General features: G+C 35.5%; 1 protein-coding gene and 2 long non-coding RNA genes across 3 annotated transcripts; 1 reads left to right on the top strand and 2 right to left on the bottom strand.

Annotated features, from left to right (window-relative positions):
* Positions 1 to 296: 296 nt before the first annotated feature.
* LOC146167092 (uncharacterized) lies at positions 297 to 1,440 on the bottom strand. Its single transcript, XR_014501013.1, has 4 exons — positions 1,427 to 1,440; positions 853 to 1,039; positions 530 to 558; positions 297 to 409 (listed from the first exon to the last, which is right to left on the bottom strand). It is a non-coding gene; the product is annotated as an uncharacterized LOC146167092 (long non-coding RNA).
* A 7,704-nt stretch (positions 1,441 to 9,144) lies between these two features.
* LOC146167091 (uncharacterized) lies at positions 9,145 to 10,279 on the bottom strand. Its single transcript, XR_014501003.1, has 4 exons — positions 10,264 to 10,279; positions 9,690 to 9,876; positions 9,367 to 9,395; positions 9,145 to 9,246 (listed from the first exon to the last, which is right to left on the bottom strand). It is a non-coding gene; the product is annotated as an uncharacterized LOC146167091 (long non-coding RNA).
* Positions 10,280 to 13,307: 3,028 nt separating this feature from the next.
* Positions 13,308 to 17,465, top strand: LOC146167090 (uncharacterized). Its single transcript, XM_083385435.1, has 4 exons — positions 13,308 to 13,372; positions 16,451 to 16,496; positions 16,903 to 17,089; positions 17,446 to 17,465. The coding sequence occupies exons 1-4, from the start codon at positions 13,308 to 13,310 to the stop codon at positions 17,463 to 17,465; spliced, it is 318 nt and encodes a 105-aa protein (XP_083241561.1).
* Positions 17,466 to 17,525: the final 60 nt, after the last annotated feature.

The raw sequence follows: 17,525 nt of genomic DNA, 5'->3' as shown, positions 1-17,525 counted from the left end.
AACATGTAGAAACTCGCCATTGTTTTCGTTTAGCTTATGTAATTTAAGAAAAAAAGCCACGGGCCTTTTTTTTCTGCTTTTTTTTTTTTCGGTACTGTTACTTTTTAGGTCTTATTGTGTGTTTCCATGCTAACCGGTTCGCTGATCTCATACAATTTCGTGAGACGGTTCTATGGAACCGGTGCGAACCGGCTGAATCCCACCACTGCATATAATATACATTTTTTAGATTTTTTCTCATATGAAAAAACTTGTCATTTTTGGTGAATATATATTTTGTATTTCTATATGCTGTGATTTGTGTTACATCTGAAAAAATACATCTCTTAGTACGTTTTTAAATTTTATTTTGCGACGAATCAAGGCGAAATATTTGAAGATGGTGAATCCCCAATCGCTGATTTTTCGTCTAAAAAATAAAAGAAAACACAAATAGGTCGATGTTTTCAAAAGCAATTATTAGGCCTATCCTTAGTATACTAAATTGAATAATTTCAAAAGTGAATAAGTCGAAAAATGGTATATTTACCTGCATATACTACTCTTCTATCAAATCATCTAAAAACGTAAACAAGTATAAATTAGCCAACACTCATTTCATCGATCATATAAAACTAAATACTTTAGAATTATTGCTAGAGGTTTTACTATTTAGAAAAACAAATAAGATAATAAGATAAAAGTATCTACAATCATGTGGCACTCATGAACGAAAAACTGTATTACATTATTCAACAAGTTTAAAAAAATATCGTTTATACGAAAATCAAACTATCATAAGCATTGTTAGAACACTCAGATTTTGTTTATATTATGGATTAAACGGCGTTTATTGCAGTTTTGAAAACTTACCCTCTTGAACCTCTTCATGTAGGCCTACTTTATCATCATCTTCTACTGCATCACCATAAGACCTGCGCCTCCCGTATATCCAACCATGCCGACGACGACGACGATAGTAGTAACGCGAGGCGTCGCCGCTCTCAACTGTGATGAGTAGGATTCCCAAGAGAAGTGCCAAGAGAAGGAATTTGTTCATCTGAAAATATCACAATAATGATACAAAACAGTTATGATGATTTGTTTAGCTCGTCGACTAGAGCTTCCACTTCCACGTTATTACATCACATCCTTAACACTAGGTAGGCTACGCGTTAGTTTTGAGCAAAAGCAGGTAAAGGAGCGTGTCATCTTCCATGCGCTTGTAAGCTTAAGTGAAAAACTTAAGGGTTTATGAGAACTACAACTCATGCTACGCACGCTTTGACATTGAAAGCTAGCAAAACCTGCATGCACTTGGGAGTGCTTTTAGTGAAGAGCGATATAGGGCTCAAAAGCCTTCCCAGCCATCGTACAACTAGCTTTGCTGTTCGAAGTGACTTCATTTTCGCATCGCATTCCAACAACGGTTAAGATTTCATCTTACCTTGATGTCTTTGCTTTGCAACAAATCAAGTGAAGAGACGTTCCACCAAAGCCGCTATTTATGCGATATTTAGCATAAACTTCCCTTCAATGTCACTCACGTTCATTGGAGAGAGAGGAAGTCTTAGTCATCCCAATTGCCGATGATCCTGACTTTCCAAAAACATATGATCAGCGATTAGCGAAGAACGTGACTGAACCACGTACAGACTTGTCTGAAGCGAATACAGTGTTAGAGTAAATAAAACGGTGATATAAATGAACAACAACAAGACGATCAAAAACAGTACAATTTGCCAAAAACGCATAGTCTTTTTACTGTCGAAGTCATAACAAAAATATAGCGCTTGAAAATTTAACTTTTCAGGTTATGTTCTCTCAACACAGATATTATATTTCGGGTTATTACTCGCTTACCAACTAAAATAATATTAACTTTTTAACGGCAGTGTTACATATTTTTTAAAGCAAGGAAGCGGGCGATTTCAAGCTGTTACTTTCAAGAAAAAGCAATTTGTCTATTTGTCGACTCTTTAGAAATATAGTGTTGATTTATTAAAACATAATTTGTTTGGGGGGTTTTGCAAAACTCATTAATTAACTTAAGGGGCAATTTCAAGTACTGGTTTTACTATTATCTTAAAAGAGAATATTATGTATATCATACATTTTTAAAATTGTGAAAGCTTTCTAAACCAACTATTGTCGAAACGCCCACTAATAAAATACATGAAAATCCGTGAGCTCTCCCCAAAACAACTAATGTGGAACCGCGAAATATTAAAATATGTATGAAAGTTGGCCAAATGTGGTTAACCAAACATAATGCTTTCGAAGATAAAACTAACAATTAGGTCATTTCATTAATGCCGTTCGGAAGATATGGTGAGCCCTTGCACACAGCGTTATTCTCCTGCTCCCTACAAAATACTTCTCCTAATAGAAAGAAAGAGTAAGCCTATGGCTTTCTTCATTATGATTAATATCCTACTAAAGGAATCCAATGGTATAACTTCCCGCAATAGTCAAAACACTAGAGCGCCAAGTAAAATTACCATACGATTTTTAAGGATGTTATTGCCTTAATCAGTTTAGAGCGAAAGAGGTTTATTGCTCAAAATCTGCAAGGAGGAGAGGTTTCTTCTCTTCGCTTTGAATAGTTTCCCGGTACTCTGCCCTTGCAGCATATTGCCTGGCTTGTTTTGTTTTTTGTCGTTTAAATTTGATCTCACCCACTATGTGAAGCGCGTTGGGCCAGCATTGAATTTCACTTTAGCATAGAGACCAACTTTTAAATTTATGAGTTTATTTCATCTTATTTTTTGTCTTACCGGTACTGTGGCATTAATATCGACAATATGTATCAAAAAAACAACCTTTCAATATCTTTAATTCATACACTTTTTAACGTTTGTTTATTTTCGTTTTCCAAAAAACTTGACTGGCTCTTTTCACAAACATTGCATGTCAGATAAAATACATTTTAACCTGTTTTATATTGGCAAATCAACATTAAAAAGCATGGGATCTGTGTAAATGTGAATTTTCCATAATTATGTAAAATGGGGGCGAAATCCAAGTGAGACGTTCGTGTTGTCAACTAAGTTTCCCATGTTGCCAAGAACGGTTTAAGCCTTCACGGCATAACAAACATACTGCTATTTTTGCACACGGGGCGGAGAGGCTCGTCTTCTGAGATGCAATGAGAAAGTTAATGACTTCCAGTTAAAACCATACGGTAAGTGCCAGAAAAACATACATTGAAAAGAATGCTGCAATTTGCATCTGCTAGATTAGCACCGACCTTTGCTTTGGTTTATGAGTAAGGTTTTGTTGTTGTGTAAATAAATTTAGGCTCGTTTGAGGATGTATCGTTACACGATTAGGAAACGTTTATCTTATCAGACAGGAACAGATTCACAAACAGCTACTGAGTTTGGTTTAGTGGAAAATTACTGAACCTAAAACTTTTTTCACAAGTTCATCAGATAACGATATCAGCACTGACTGAAAACGTTTTAAATAGTTTTTTTGGTAATAAAGCATACCCAAAGTGAATTTCCAAGTTTTTAAGTAGTACAACACTCGTATTGTATGTTACACTACACGCGTAATATTTTAAATCACCTTGGTCACCTTGCAAAACAATGAACATACATTGGCAAGTAATATTGTTAATTCCATCTGGCCACATACTTGTTAAAAATGATTTTGACAAAATTATCAAAAACTCTAAAATGATTTGGTCAATAAATCTCAAATCCAACTGTTAAAAGAAACTTTTTTTTTAAATATAGCAAAATCAAAGGTCCTGATCTTCCGCATTACAAGTTTAGTCAATATTACAGAGATGTTCTGCTGTTATTGCTCGGAATGCCCCAATATATTGGCCCAAGTCAGCAATAAAGTTAGAGCGCCCAATCTCAGCAATATCTGCATAGCGGGCAATATGCTGCCAAATGACTCAATTTAACTTCCAGGATGTAAAGATTGAGGAGGGGAGTGTTAAATAAAGAAGAAATAGGAAAGATTCCTCCGAGCAAAATTTGTGAAAATGCTGCAACACACAACCGCGAGAAGAAAGCAACATTAGGTTTTTGATTTTTAAAGTAGTGCTTTTCCAAAAACTCACAAAATGTACAGGCAAAATAGATAATCATGGTCTAACATGTCATACTTTAGAAAAAAGTAACAAAAATTATGACGAACTTTCATACTCAAACTTGCTAAGAACTTTGCCCAAACGGTTTTTCAATATTCTAAATCAGGATGTATCAAACATCAGGGCGGAGAGAAATATGGGGCCACTATAATGCTTATAATATAAGCCAAATAAACTCAAAGTTGTGCTTTTTATTATGGTTAGAGGTCGTCCAGCATTCGAAACATCAAGAAGCAATGCTTCCTCAAATAAAGTTCCTTCATACTCAATTTAATAAAGTAAGATTTTTCATAAGACCAATCATTGTTTTTTGCTGTATGTTATATCTAATGGTTGGAAATTTTGTATTTTACGAAATCGGCGGAATAAAGATGGAGCAGTTGTCGTATTGAAAAGGCGTCGCTCTGCTTTTTTGCTTGAAATACCTTTTTCTCTCTTTCGTTATGTATCATAACACCCTTCTGAGGAAGTCCTTCAGTATTACTTCCTAGAATAACAACAACACAAAAGCGTAAGTATGGCTAAATCATAAAAGAGAAGAGGAAGTTCATTCCTCAACTCTGCGCCAAGGAGGAATTTTCTTCTCTTCTTTGAGCATAATTTCCTGCAAAACAAATCCTTGCAGATTGTCTTTACAGCATATTGCCGTAGTGCTTTAGATTTGTTCGTTATTTTCATTTGATCACATCAACATAGTAAAGTATTTTTGACCATTTTATTAGTTTTCAACTGCCCAAGGAAAAACGAACGTAGGCCTACTGTTACAAATTTTAAATTTCCGTAATAATTAAGTCCCTTTTCGAAAGGCTTTTGAAAAGGCGAAAAGGACTTTCATTGCATTTTGTAATTATTATTTTTCCGGCCATTGTTCAATCCGAGAAATGCATTGTCACGAAGTCAAAAAGATTGTTTATAGAGTTGAATTTGAGGTTATTGAAGAAATAATTTTTCAGTTTGTTGATAATTTAGTAACATAGAAGTTGTTTTTTTTTTAATCTGTTCCTGTCCAAAAAGACGTTTCCAAATTGTGCAACGATACATCCTTACACGAGCCTAAATCGGTTTACACAACGCTCAGATCTTACTCATAAACCGAACATTGCCGAGTAAAGCGTTTAGCAAAACAAAGGTCGGTGCTAATCTTGCAGCTGCAAATTGCAGCATTATTCTCAATGTATCCTTTTCTAGCGCATACCGTATGGTTCAGACTGGAAGTTATTAACTTCCTCATTTTATCTCAAAAGACGAGTCCTCTCTGTCCCGTGTGCAAAATTAGCAGTATGTTAATTATGCAAAAAACCTTTTCATCGAATATTTAGTCGCCAACACTAACTTGACACTTGGATTTCGCCCCCATTTAACATGTGGGAAATTCACATTCACACAGCTAATTTCCCATGTTTATTTTTCTATTGATTTGCCAATATAAAGTTAAAATGTATTTTTATCTGACATGTACCCTAACCAGGGGCGGATTAAGGCGGGGGCTGAGGGGGCTGCAGCCCCAGGCCCACCAACAAAAATAGGCCCACCGTTAACAACTTAATATGACTAACCGAAGTTATCAAATATGACTAACCGAAGTTATCAACAAACCACAATGAGCTACCTTAAGTTATGTTTAGCTCAGCCAGACTGTGACAATACCTAAAAATCGTGAATGTTTCAAATAATAATTTCGATGTTGTGCCAGCATGCATCGTAAGGTAACAAGCCTCATAGGCCACGTTAAAAGGATTTGTTGTGCAGAGGAGTGTTACAAAAACATTTTAGAATGTGATGTAAGTATAAGGTTTGACGAAGTCATGTTTCATGTTAAATTACACATAGGACTAAAATATGAAAAAATACAAAAGTGGTTGGGAAAAAGCAAGAATCTCGAAAAGAGAAAAAGTGCGATTGGTGAGCGAGGATAAATCTGGAAACACATCACCTGACCCACCAAACAGATTTAAAGAAGACTCGTGTTTGCTTTTTCCGTTTCTGGCGGAACTATATACCAAATCTAACTGTAATATTAAAGAGTGTGCCAAAACTTTGCTTCAGTAATTTAACCAGATGATCTGGAAAAATCACTGTCTGAAGAGATGATTCATTCTTCTTTACTGCTAAAAGAACACCATTTTAACGTAGAAAGTAGCAAAGGAGCTGAAATGTTTAGATTTGTTAGGAAATATGAGTTCATGTATGCGTTTTCTAACGTGTCTATTGCATTAAGCTTTTATCTAATGCTTACCAATTGTTTAGGCGAACGCTTATTTTCGGTCCTTAAAAGAGTATCAAAATGCGTTCGTCTACTCCAGGGGTCGGCAACCTACGGCCCGCGAATGTAATTCATCCGGCCCGCCGCTTCTTTGACAAATTAGACAGAGTCCATTTCACATACTTTTTGACTGTTTTAACTACGTAATTGCAAAAAATTTCGCGCTTCGCGCGAATGACCATCCTTTAATGCTGTCTTTGGACTAGATTAGTGCTTCATCACCGTTGTGCCGTGAAAAAAGTGCGTCACGGAACAACGGAAAACGTATACAACAATATTGGACATATATTTTGTTAAGAATTTTTATATTCTGCTTTTTTTTGTGAGGCCAGCAGAAATCTTCTGAGTTTGGTTTTGGCCCGCGACTAGAAAAGGGTTGCCGACCCCTGTCTACTCTATGGGCCAAAACAGGTTGCATTTCTTAGCTCCACTATGTATTAAAAACGAGATTTTGGAAAAAATAGACAGCTATGAAGTTATCCACAGCATTGCTTTATGTAAAGCTATGAAAACATGTTAATTGAATCTGTTTAGGTGAATAAAGCAGTGTTATTTTATATTAATTGTGGTTGGAACAGTAAACAGAATGAAAATAGACCCATAGGCCTCTGACTACCATACAGCCCCAGGTCCATGAAAACCTTAATCCGGTCCTGCGCTTTACAATATGTTAAACGGAATGAACGCGTTAGAGTCACGTGTATTGCTGTTTATATTTATTTTTTGCAAAGCCAGTATCGGCAGTTGAAATAACTAAGACTTCCCTTAACTACAATGAACATGAGTGACACATTTTCATGGATTTCATTACTTTTTGCACGTAATTAAACAAATTTGATGAGAGTTATCATTTACAATGCCACTATTCAGCTTAGGGGGACAGACTGTTAGAAATAACATTTTGTGTAAACGTTGAAAAAGATGACATTAACAGAGTTGTTTGTAATTTTAAACGGGGTTCGAATGCAACCTTGATCGTACTTCAACCTAACAGTTGGCATATACTTATATAATTATATCTTAAATACATATAATCAGTGGTGGGATTCAAATATTTTGTCAGCCGGTTATTTCACAAAAGTGATATTTTTCAGCCGGTTCTGTTACAAAAAGCATATTTTTTAGCCGGTTCTGTTACAAAAAAGCATATTTTTTAGCCGGTTCTGTTACAAAAAGTCTATTTTTCAGTGGTCGTCTGAATACTTGTACTTATTACGCAACAATTCGATTCTTAGACAAACAATCACTAAAGAAAAATACTACAATTATAAAAATTGTATAACTGTTACAATGTATAACTGTTACGTTGAAACTTGACTATTGCATATTTAAAAAAAAAACACTTAAAAATCGGTGTATCGGATAGATGCAAAAATCCATTGACAGTAACCAGTAATTCTAACAGACTTAGTCCATAAAACCGAAATAAGAGCATCATGAACGTCGCAATGAAACACAGTTCGGAATAAAACCAAAATAGGAGTATGATACCTAATAAAATCCGAATAAGTCCTAAATCGGTCGTAATAAGTTCTAAATGGTCAGCATTAGGCCTAAACAAAACTTTACCTAACTCCTAACCCTATTCCTAAGTATATCACTAACTCACCTAACAATTTTCACTCTAACCTTTTTCTTACCCCACCGATTACCCACCAATAACCCTAAGGGCCTAAACAGAGCCAAAAATTCGGTGCCAAAACAGCGGCGCTCTAATGGCGCCGGTCAATCTCGGGCAGGGGTGGACAAATATTTTTACCGCGGGCCGCATGCGAAACAAAATGTTGTGGGGACCAGCTCTCAAATAGGATCTCAAATTTACGTAATATGACGTCATACTTGACGCTATAAACCAAGCTAAATACCATGTTATTACGTTGGGATTTGTGCGCAAATGTACAACTGTAGACGATTTGAAGGTGACAAGACATCGCGCCAAGCGCAAAGAAATCGCGGCTATTTGGTTCAAAATGTTTTAATTTAGATTTAGAGGGGGCGTCACACATTGATCACAGTTAATAAATGAACTTTGCTTGATATGGCGGTTATCAAGTTGTGGGGCGCGTTAACCCAAAGTTAAGATTAGACGTAAAATATTTTGCACAAAAAACTTACAATGTTTTTTTTGCTTTTTGAGGCTTTAAGTTACCGATGTGTTAGGTTGACAAAATGTGAATCGGTATATTTAAGAGTAGAAAACGTTCGGTATTTCGTTCATATTTCAAAGACGGAATACTTTCGACCAAAGCGGAAAAAATATATAAATATTAGGCCAAGTTTGTTAAACTTTCGTTGGAAAGAGTGCCACAGTGCAGAGAACGCTATTTGTCTTTAAAGATGCCAAAGAATCCCGTGGAACATACGGGAAAAGCGAAAAGATTCGCGCGAAACGCGTGAACATATTCCTTTTTAGTCTATAAAACAAGCTAAAAATAGAATTGCGGTGGTCATGACTATATCCGTCCCTGGACAGAATGTTTACGATACAAACAACATGTAGAAACTCGCCATTGTTTTCGTTTAGCCTATGTAATTTAAGAAAAAAAAGCCACGGGCCTTTTTTTTCTGCTTTAGGTACTGTTACTTTTTAGGTCTTATTGTATGTTTCCATGCTAACCGGTTCGCTGATCTCATACAATTTCGTGAGACGGTTCTATGGAACCGGTGCGAACCGGCTGAATCCCACCACTGCATATAATATACATTTTTTAGATTTTTTCTCATATGAAAAAACTTGTCATTTTTGGTGAATATATATTTTGTATTTCTATATGCTGTGATTTGTGTTACATCTGAAAAAATACATCTCTTAGTACGTTTTTAAATTTTATTTTGCGACGAATCAAGGCGAAATATTTGAAGATGGTGAATCCCCAATCGCTGATTTCTTTTTCGTCTAAAAAATAAAAGAAAACACAAATAGGTCGATGTTTTCAAAAGCAATTATTAGGCCTATCCTTAGTATACTAAATTGAATAATTTCAAAAGTGAATAAGTCGAAAAATGGTATATTTACCTGCATATACTACTCTTCTATCAAATCATCTAAAAACGTAAACAAGTATAAATTAGCCAACACTCATTTCATCGATCATATAAAACTAAATAATTTAGAATTATTGCTAGAGGTTTTACTATTTAGAAAAACAAATAAGATAATAAGATAAAAATATCTACAATCATGTGGCACTCATGAACGAAAAACTGTATTACATTATTCAACAAGTTTCAAAAAATATCGTTTATACGAAAATCAAACTATCATAAGCATTGTTAGAACACTCAGATTTTGTTTATATTATGGATTAAACGGCGTTTATTGCAGTTTTGAAAACTTACCCTCTTGAACCTCTTCATGTAGGCCTACTTTATCATCATCTTCTACTGCATCACCATAAGACCTGCGCCTCCCGTATATCCAACCATGCCGACGACGACGACGATAGTAGTAACGCGAGGCGTCGCCGCTCTCAACTGTGATGAGTAGGATTCCCAAGAGAAGTGCCAAGAGAAGGAACTTGTTCATCTGAAAATATCACAATAATGATACAAAACAGTTATGATGATTTGTTTAGCTCGTCGACTAGAGCTTCCACTTCCACGTTATTACATCACATCCTTAACACTAGGTAGGCTACCCGTTAGTTTTGAGCAAAAGCAGGTAAAGGAGCGTGTCGTCTTCCATGCGCTTGTAAGCTTAAGTGAAAAACTTAAGGGTTTATGAGAACTACAACTCATGCTACGCACGCTTTGACATTGAAAGCTAGCAAAACCTGCATGCACTTGGGAGTGCTTTTAGTGAAGAGCGATATAGGGCTCAAAAGCCTTCCCAGCCATCGTACAACTAGCTTTGCTGTTCGAAGTGACTTCACTTTCGCATCGCATTCCAACAACGGTTAAGATTTCATCTTACCTTGATGTCTTTGCTTTGCAACAAATCAAGTGAAGAGACGTTCCACCAAAGCCGCTATTTATGCGATATTTAGCATAAACTTCCCTTCAATGTCACTCACGTTCATTGGAGAGAGAGGAAGTCTTAGTCATCCCAATTGCCGATGATCCTGACTTTCCAAAAACATATGATCAGCGATTAGCGAAGAACGTGACTGAACCACGTACAGACTTGTCTGAAGCGAATACAGTGTTAGAGTAAATAAAACGGTGATATAAATGAACAACAACAAGACGATCAAAAACAGTACAATTTGCCAAAAACGCATAGTCTTTTTACTGTCGAAGTCATAACAAAAATATAGCGCTTGAGAATTTACCTTTTCAGGTTATGTTCTCTCAACACAGATATTATATTTCGGGTTATTTTCGGGTTACCAACTAAAATAATATTAACTTTTTAACGGCAGTGTTACATATTTTTTAAAGCAAGGAAGCGGGCGGTTTCAAGCTGTTACTTTTATGAAAAAGCAATTTGTCTATTTGTCGACTATTTAGAAATTTTGTGTTGATTTATTAAAACAAAATTTGTTTGGGGGGTTTTGTAAAACTCATTAATTAACTTAAGGGGCAATTTCAAGTACTGGTTTTACTATTATCTTAAAAGAGAATATTATGTATATCATACATTTTTTAAATTTTGAAAGCTTTCTAAACCAACTATTGTCGAAACGCCCACTAATAAAATACATGAAAATCTGTGAGCTCTCCCTAAAACAACTAATGTGGAAACGCGAAATATTAAAATATGTATAAAAGTTGGCCAAATGTGGTTAACCAAACATAATGCTTTCGACGATAAAACTAACAGTTAGGTCATTTCATTAATGCTGTTTGGAAGATATGGCGAGCCTTTGCACACAGCGTTTTTCTCCTGCTCCCTGCAGAATATTTCTCCTAATAGAAAGAAAGAGTAAGCCTATGGCTTTCTTCATTATGATTAATATCCTACTGAAGGAATCTCATGGTATAACTTCCCGCAATAATCAAAACACTAGAGCGCCAAGTAAAATTACCATATGATTTTTAAGGATGTTATTGCCTTAATCAGTTTAGAGCGAAAGAGGTTTATTGCTCAAAATCTGCAAGGAGGAGAGGTTTCTTCTCTTCGCTTTGTATAGTTTCCCGGTACTCTGCCCTTGCAGCATATTGCCTGGCTTGTTTTGTTTTTTGTCGTTTAAATTTGATCTCACCCACTATGTGAAGCGCGTTGGGCCAGCATTGAATTTCACTTTAGCATAGAGACCAACTTTTAAATTTATGAGTTTATTTCATCTTATTTTTTGTCTTACCGGTACTGTGGCATTAATATCGACCATATGTATCAAAAAAACAACCTTTCAATATCTTTAATTCATACACTTTTTAACGTTTGTTTATTTTCGTTTTCCAAAAAACTTGACTGGCTCTCTTTACAAACATTGCATGTCAGATAAAATACATTTTAACCTGTTTTATATTGGCAAATCAACATAAAAAAGCATGGGATCTGTGTAAATGCGAATTTTCCATAATTTTGTAAAATGAGGACGAAATCCAAGTGAGACGTTCGTGTTGTCAACTAAGTTTCCCATGTTGCCAAGAACGGTTTACGCCTTCACGGCATAACAAACATACTGCTATTTTTGCACACGGGGCGGAGAGGCTCGTCTTCTGAGACGCACTGAGAAAGTTAATGACTTCCAGTTAAAACCATACGGTAAGTGCCAGAAAAGAATACATTGAGAAGAATGCAGCAATTTGCATCTGTAAGATTAGCACCGACCTTTGCTTTGGTTTATGAGTAAGGTTTTGGTGTTGTGTAAATAAATTTAGGCTCGTTTGAGGATGTATCGTTGCACGATTAGGAAACGTTTATCTTATCAGACAGGAACAGATTCACAAACAGCTACTGACTTTGGTTTAGTGGAAAATTACTGAACTTTTTTCACAAGTTCGTCAGATGACGATATCAGTACTGACTGGAAACGTTTTAAAAAGTTTTTCATACCCAAAATACCCAAAAGTGTATTTCCAATTTTTTACGTAGTACAACACTCGTATTGTATGTTACACTACACCCGTAATATTTTAAATCACCTTGGTCACCTTGCAAAACAAAGAGCATACATTGGCAAGTAATATTGCTAATTCCATCTTAATATATTGCTAATTCCTATTGGTCAATACATTTCAAATCCAACTGTATGAACAATCTTTTTTTTAAATATAGGAAAATTAAAGGCTCCTGATCTTCCGCATTACAAGTTTAAGCAATATTGCAGAGATGTTCTGGAGTTAATGGTCGAAATGCGCCAAAACATTGGCCCGAGTCAGCAATAAGGTTAGAGCGCCCATCTCAGAAATGTCTCCATAGCCGGCAATATGCTGCCAAATGACACAATTTAACTTCCAGGATGTAAAGATTGAGGAGGGGAGTGTTGAATAAAAATGAAATAGGAAAGATTCCTCCGAGCAAAATTGGTGAAAATGCTGCAACATACAACCGCGAGAAGAATGCAACATTAGGTTGTTGATTTATAAGGTAGTGCTTTTCCAAAAACTCACAAAATGTACAGGCAAAATAGATAATCATGGTCTAACATGTCATACTTTAGAAAAAAGTAACAAAAATTATAACGAACTTTCATACTCAAACTTGCTAAGCACTATGCCCAAATGGATTTTCAATATTCTAAATCAGGATGTATCCAATATCTGAGGGTTGGCGGAGAGAAATATGGGGGGCCAATATAATGCTTATAATATAAGCCAAATAAACTCAAAGTATGGTTAGAGGTCGTCCAGCATTCGAAACATTAAGAAGCAATGCTGCCTCAAATAAAGTTCCTTCATACTCAATTTAATAAAGTAAAATTGTTCCTAGAACCAATCATTGTTTTTTGTTTTATGTTATATCTAATGGTGGGAAATTTTGTATTTTACTAAAAAAAGATGGAGCCTTTGTCGTATTGAAAAGGCGTCGCTCTTCTATTTTGCGTGAAATGCTTTTTTCTCTCATTCGTTATGTATCATAACACCCTTCTGAGGAAGTCCTTCAGTATTACTTCCAAGAATAACAACTCAAAGGCGTAAGTTTATTGGCTGAATCATAAAAGATAAGAGGAAGTTTATAACTCTGCACACAGGAGGAATTTTCTTCTCTTCTTTGAGCATCATTTCCTGCAAAACACATCCTTGCAGATTATCTTTACAGCATATTGCCTTAGTGCTTTTGCTCGTGGTTGCAAGTTGCAGCATTTTCACCAATCTTGCTCGGAGGAATCTTTCCCATTTCTTCTTTATCTAACACGCCCCTGCTCAATCTTTACACCCTGGAAGGTGAATTGCGTCATTTTGCAGCATATTGCTGGCTATGCAAACATTGCCAAGATTATAGGCGCTTTAACTAACTTGCAGACTCGGGCCAATTTTTTACGCCCTCCGAACATTAACAGCAAAACATCTTCGCAATTTTACGAAAACTTGTAATGCGTTAGATCAGGGAGCTTTGATTTTCATATATAACTGTTTTCATAATAGCTCTTTCTTTATTTCAGTTTGATATAACACCTATACAAAACGTTAAATTTGTCATTCAGTTTAACAAAAATTTGCCGTTGCGACTTTCTTAACTTAAGGCCTTGCAAAAATAATAATTCGATGTATTGTTTGTTGTGATATATTGTTTGTCCGCATTTCTGTCGTTTCACACAGCGAAGCCTTTCGTGCTATTATTTGAAAAGGGTTTGTTGGGTAACAAAGCACTACTAAGGATTGTTGTTCTTGTCAGTCAACGATTTAGAATTTTCTTGTTGTTAACATATTGTTTGTTCTTGTCAAAAATCGTTTTGTGATAAAACAAACTTTTATACACGTAGCCTTGTACAAAATCAATGTTTTTGTCGTTCTGTGCCGATTCGGTTTATCTTTTTTTGTCCATCAATGTAGAGCATAACAGAAGAGCAAGTAAGACGATAATATTGGTTGGGGTTGTGGTTTGTTTTTGTTGACCGTGGTGATCGAGAATATTGAGTAAAACTATTACAGTCCAGTCCCTGTCGTCTAGAAAAGTTGTTATCACAATTTTTTGTTGTTGGAATGAAGTAAGTTGAGCCCCTGTGGAACCTAGTATGACTAAAATCCTGCCCATAAAACCTGTTTTTTTTTGTTTTTACTGATTTATTTTTTGGGGGTAGGGGAGTATAACTAAAAAATTAGGCAACTAACATTTACACACCTTAACCAATACTTTACCCTGAACCAACACCATAAACAAAAGTTTAAAACATTTAGCCTATGCACTGCAATGCGCAGTTTCAACTCAAGCCCTACCTCCACCTTGTTTTTCTTTACTTTACACTTACTTTTCCCTCACCGTCAGGCTACAGGAGACGTCAAGGTGAAGTACCCGGCAATTAAGGTGCAGAAGTTGGAATTTTTTATTATTGTTGTCTGTTGTGATACTAGTATGAATAAGTAAGCAGTAAATGTTATTACTGTTACAGTATTATTTAGTTTGAACGCCAAAAATTGATCGTATTTGCCAAAAAAAAATGAGGGATCTCTATTTAGTCAGGCAGTCCCCGCTGAAACTTACCGTTTTCAAAGAGATGGATTTGCAATACCTGTATTTCAAAAAATAGGTTCAATCGCCAAGTGTATAAAATTGGAGCGGGTTATTGTGTCAAGGTAGTGATCGATGTGATTTTAAAATGCCATCGATTGTGTTTAGATCAGTGGTTCTCAATCTTTTTAGCATGCGGACCGGTAAAATTTCAAAACAAAATTTGCGGACCGGTGGACCTCAAAAAATTAAAATCAACCCAAAATGTTATAACGACAAAAGTATGCAACGGAAACTTCAATGTAATGAGCATTTTGCTGCTGTCTTATTGATATCATACGCGTTATACGTGGTTCTATTGAAGTTTTTCACATACAACTGGTCTTAAAGTTTAAGACTTGAATAAGTTGTAGCCTAATTTTTAAGAGTTTGGCACAACACTTGCAGAATTGTGACGTAGAATAAAGTCCAAAGTAGACCATTAACTCTATGTTGCGTCACAATGCTGCAAATTACGGAGATTGCGAAGTTCTAAATTTGATGTACAAGCAGCCTTCAACATCTTGCATTTTGCAATTAAGATATAAAATTGTAATATATTTGACGGACCGGCAGGGAAGTTGATGCGGACCGGCGGTTGAGAACCACTGGTTTAGATCATCAGAAACGCAGTGTTTGTTTAGCCTTTTTGCCACCGTCGATACTGAACGTTTCAAAATGGTAATTTATAAAATTTCAACATTAAATGCGTCGATCAGATCCCTATATTTACGACCTCCCAGTATTTTTTAATTAAATCTATTGTCATTGTTGCACTTGGTAACTATGAGCAAAAAAAGAAACAAAATGTGTATATAAAATGTATTGCATTTTTTCGTACATGTGGCAAGTGATAAACGTGCGGAAATATATAAGTTGAAACTTGAAAATTACAAAAATGTTATGGTAGTTTGTCTCAATGAAAATCCAATGGTGGTTGAGCATGCTTCACGGAGGGAATGAGATCAAAAAAGCAAAATGAGCTAGGCAATATGCTGCTAGGGCACAGTGCTAGGAATTTATTTTCAGGAAACTATACAAAAAAAAGAGATATAATTATCTCCCAGCTCCTTGCAGAGTTCGAGCAATATTACTCTTTCGCTTTTAAATCAGTAAGGCTATAACATCCTTAAAAATCATATGGTAATTTTACTTGGCGCTCTAGTGTTTTGATTCAAGCAGGAAGTTATACCAGAAGATAATCTCAGTAGGATATTAATCATAATAAAGAAAGAGATACTTTTTCTTCCCTATAGAGGCTTTGATTGCTATATCTTTAAATCTGTCTTTAAGGTATGAATTAACTTTAACATTAACCATCGCAAGCAACGTGTTTAGTTATGTATGTTTTCATAGATTTACATGTAATTTGTTAGTGGGCGTTTCGACATAGTTGGTTTTAAAAGGTTGCAAAATTATTTTCACCAAAAAAATTATAATGTATCTAATATCTTCTTTAGTAAGTACAATAAATTGCCTCAGTTAATAAATATTTTTTTTACACAACCGTCATAAACAAATTATCGTTTAATTTTTATCAACACCAATTTCTCAACATTCGAAGGTGGAACATCTCTTCACTTGATTTGTTGCAAAGCAAAGACATCAAGGTAAAAAGATGGAATCTTAACCGTTGTTGAAAAGCGATGCAAAAATGAAGTCCCCTAAAACTGCTAACGTCGTTAGTTGCATGACGACTGGGAAGGCGTTTGAACCCTATATCGGTCTCAATTGAAGCCCTCCCAACTGCATGCACGTTTTGCCAGCTTTTGCTGTTAACGCGTGCGTAGCTTGAGTTGTGCATCTCCCTAACGCTATGGTTTTGCATAAGTCATAGTTACAAGCGCATGGAAGAATAGCTACTCCTTTACAAAGTTTTGCTCAAAACTAACGAGTAGCTGGGGCCTACCAAATGTTAAAGCTGTGATGAGTGTGATATAATAACGTAGAAGCTCTATATCGCCAAGCTAAACATATCATCGTAACTGTTTTGTATCATTATTGTGATATTTTCAGATGAACAAATTCCTTCTCTTGGCACTTCTCTTGGGAATCCTACTCATCACAGTTGAGAGCGGCGACGCCTCGCGTTACTACTATCGTCGTCGTCGTCGGCATGGTTGGATATACGGGAGGCGCAGGTCTTATGGTGATGCAGTAGAAGATGATGATAAAGTAGGCCTACATGAAGAGCTTCAAGAGGGTAAGTTTTCAAAACTGCAATAAACGCCGTTTAATCCATAATAATAAAATAAACAAAATCTGACCGTTCTAACAATGCTCATGATAGTTTGGTTTTCGTATAAACGATATTTTTTAAACTTGTTGATTAATGTAATACACTTTTTCATTCAGTAGTGTCACATGATTGTAGATATTTTTTGTCGATTGTAGATATTTTTTTTTTGATTGTAGATATATTTTTTTTTGTATTTTTGTCTTATTAACTTGTTTGTTTTTCTTTTTAACAAGTAAACATCTAGCAATAATTCTAGAGTGTTTGTTTTATATGATCGATGGAATAAGTGTTGGCTAATTTATACTTGTTTACGTTTTTAGACGATTTGATCGAAGAGTAGTATATGCAGGTAAATATATCATTTTTCGACATTTCTGAAATTATTCAATTTAGTATACTG

Source organism: Ascidiella aspersa, chromosome 1 (assembly GCF_963924565.1).
Source record: "Ascidiella aspersa chromosome 1, kaAscAspe10.2, whole genome shotgun sequence".
Taxonomy (NCBI): domain Eukaryota; kingdom Metazoa; phylum Chordata; class Ascidiacea; order Phlebobranchia; family Ascidiidae; genus Ascidiella; species Ascidiella aspersa.
Note: the sequence above shows the minus strand (reverse complement) of the source record. Positions and strands in the feature narration are given on the sequence as shown.

Coding starts and splice junctions, on each gene's coding strand:
- LOC146167090 (XM_083385435.1), top strand. CDS start 13,308: ATGTATCATAACACCCTTCTGAGGAAGTCCTTCAGTATTACTTCCAAG. Junction 13,373..16,450: donor AAGAATAACAACTCAAAGGC/GTAAGTTTATTG, acceptor CAACATTCGAAG/GTGGAACATCTCTTCACTTG. Junction 17,090..17,445: donor ACATGAAGAGCTTCAAGAGG/GTAAGTTTTCAA, acceptor TTACGTTTTTAG/ACGATTTGATCGAAGAGTAG.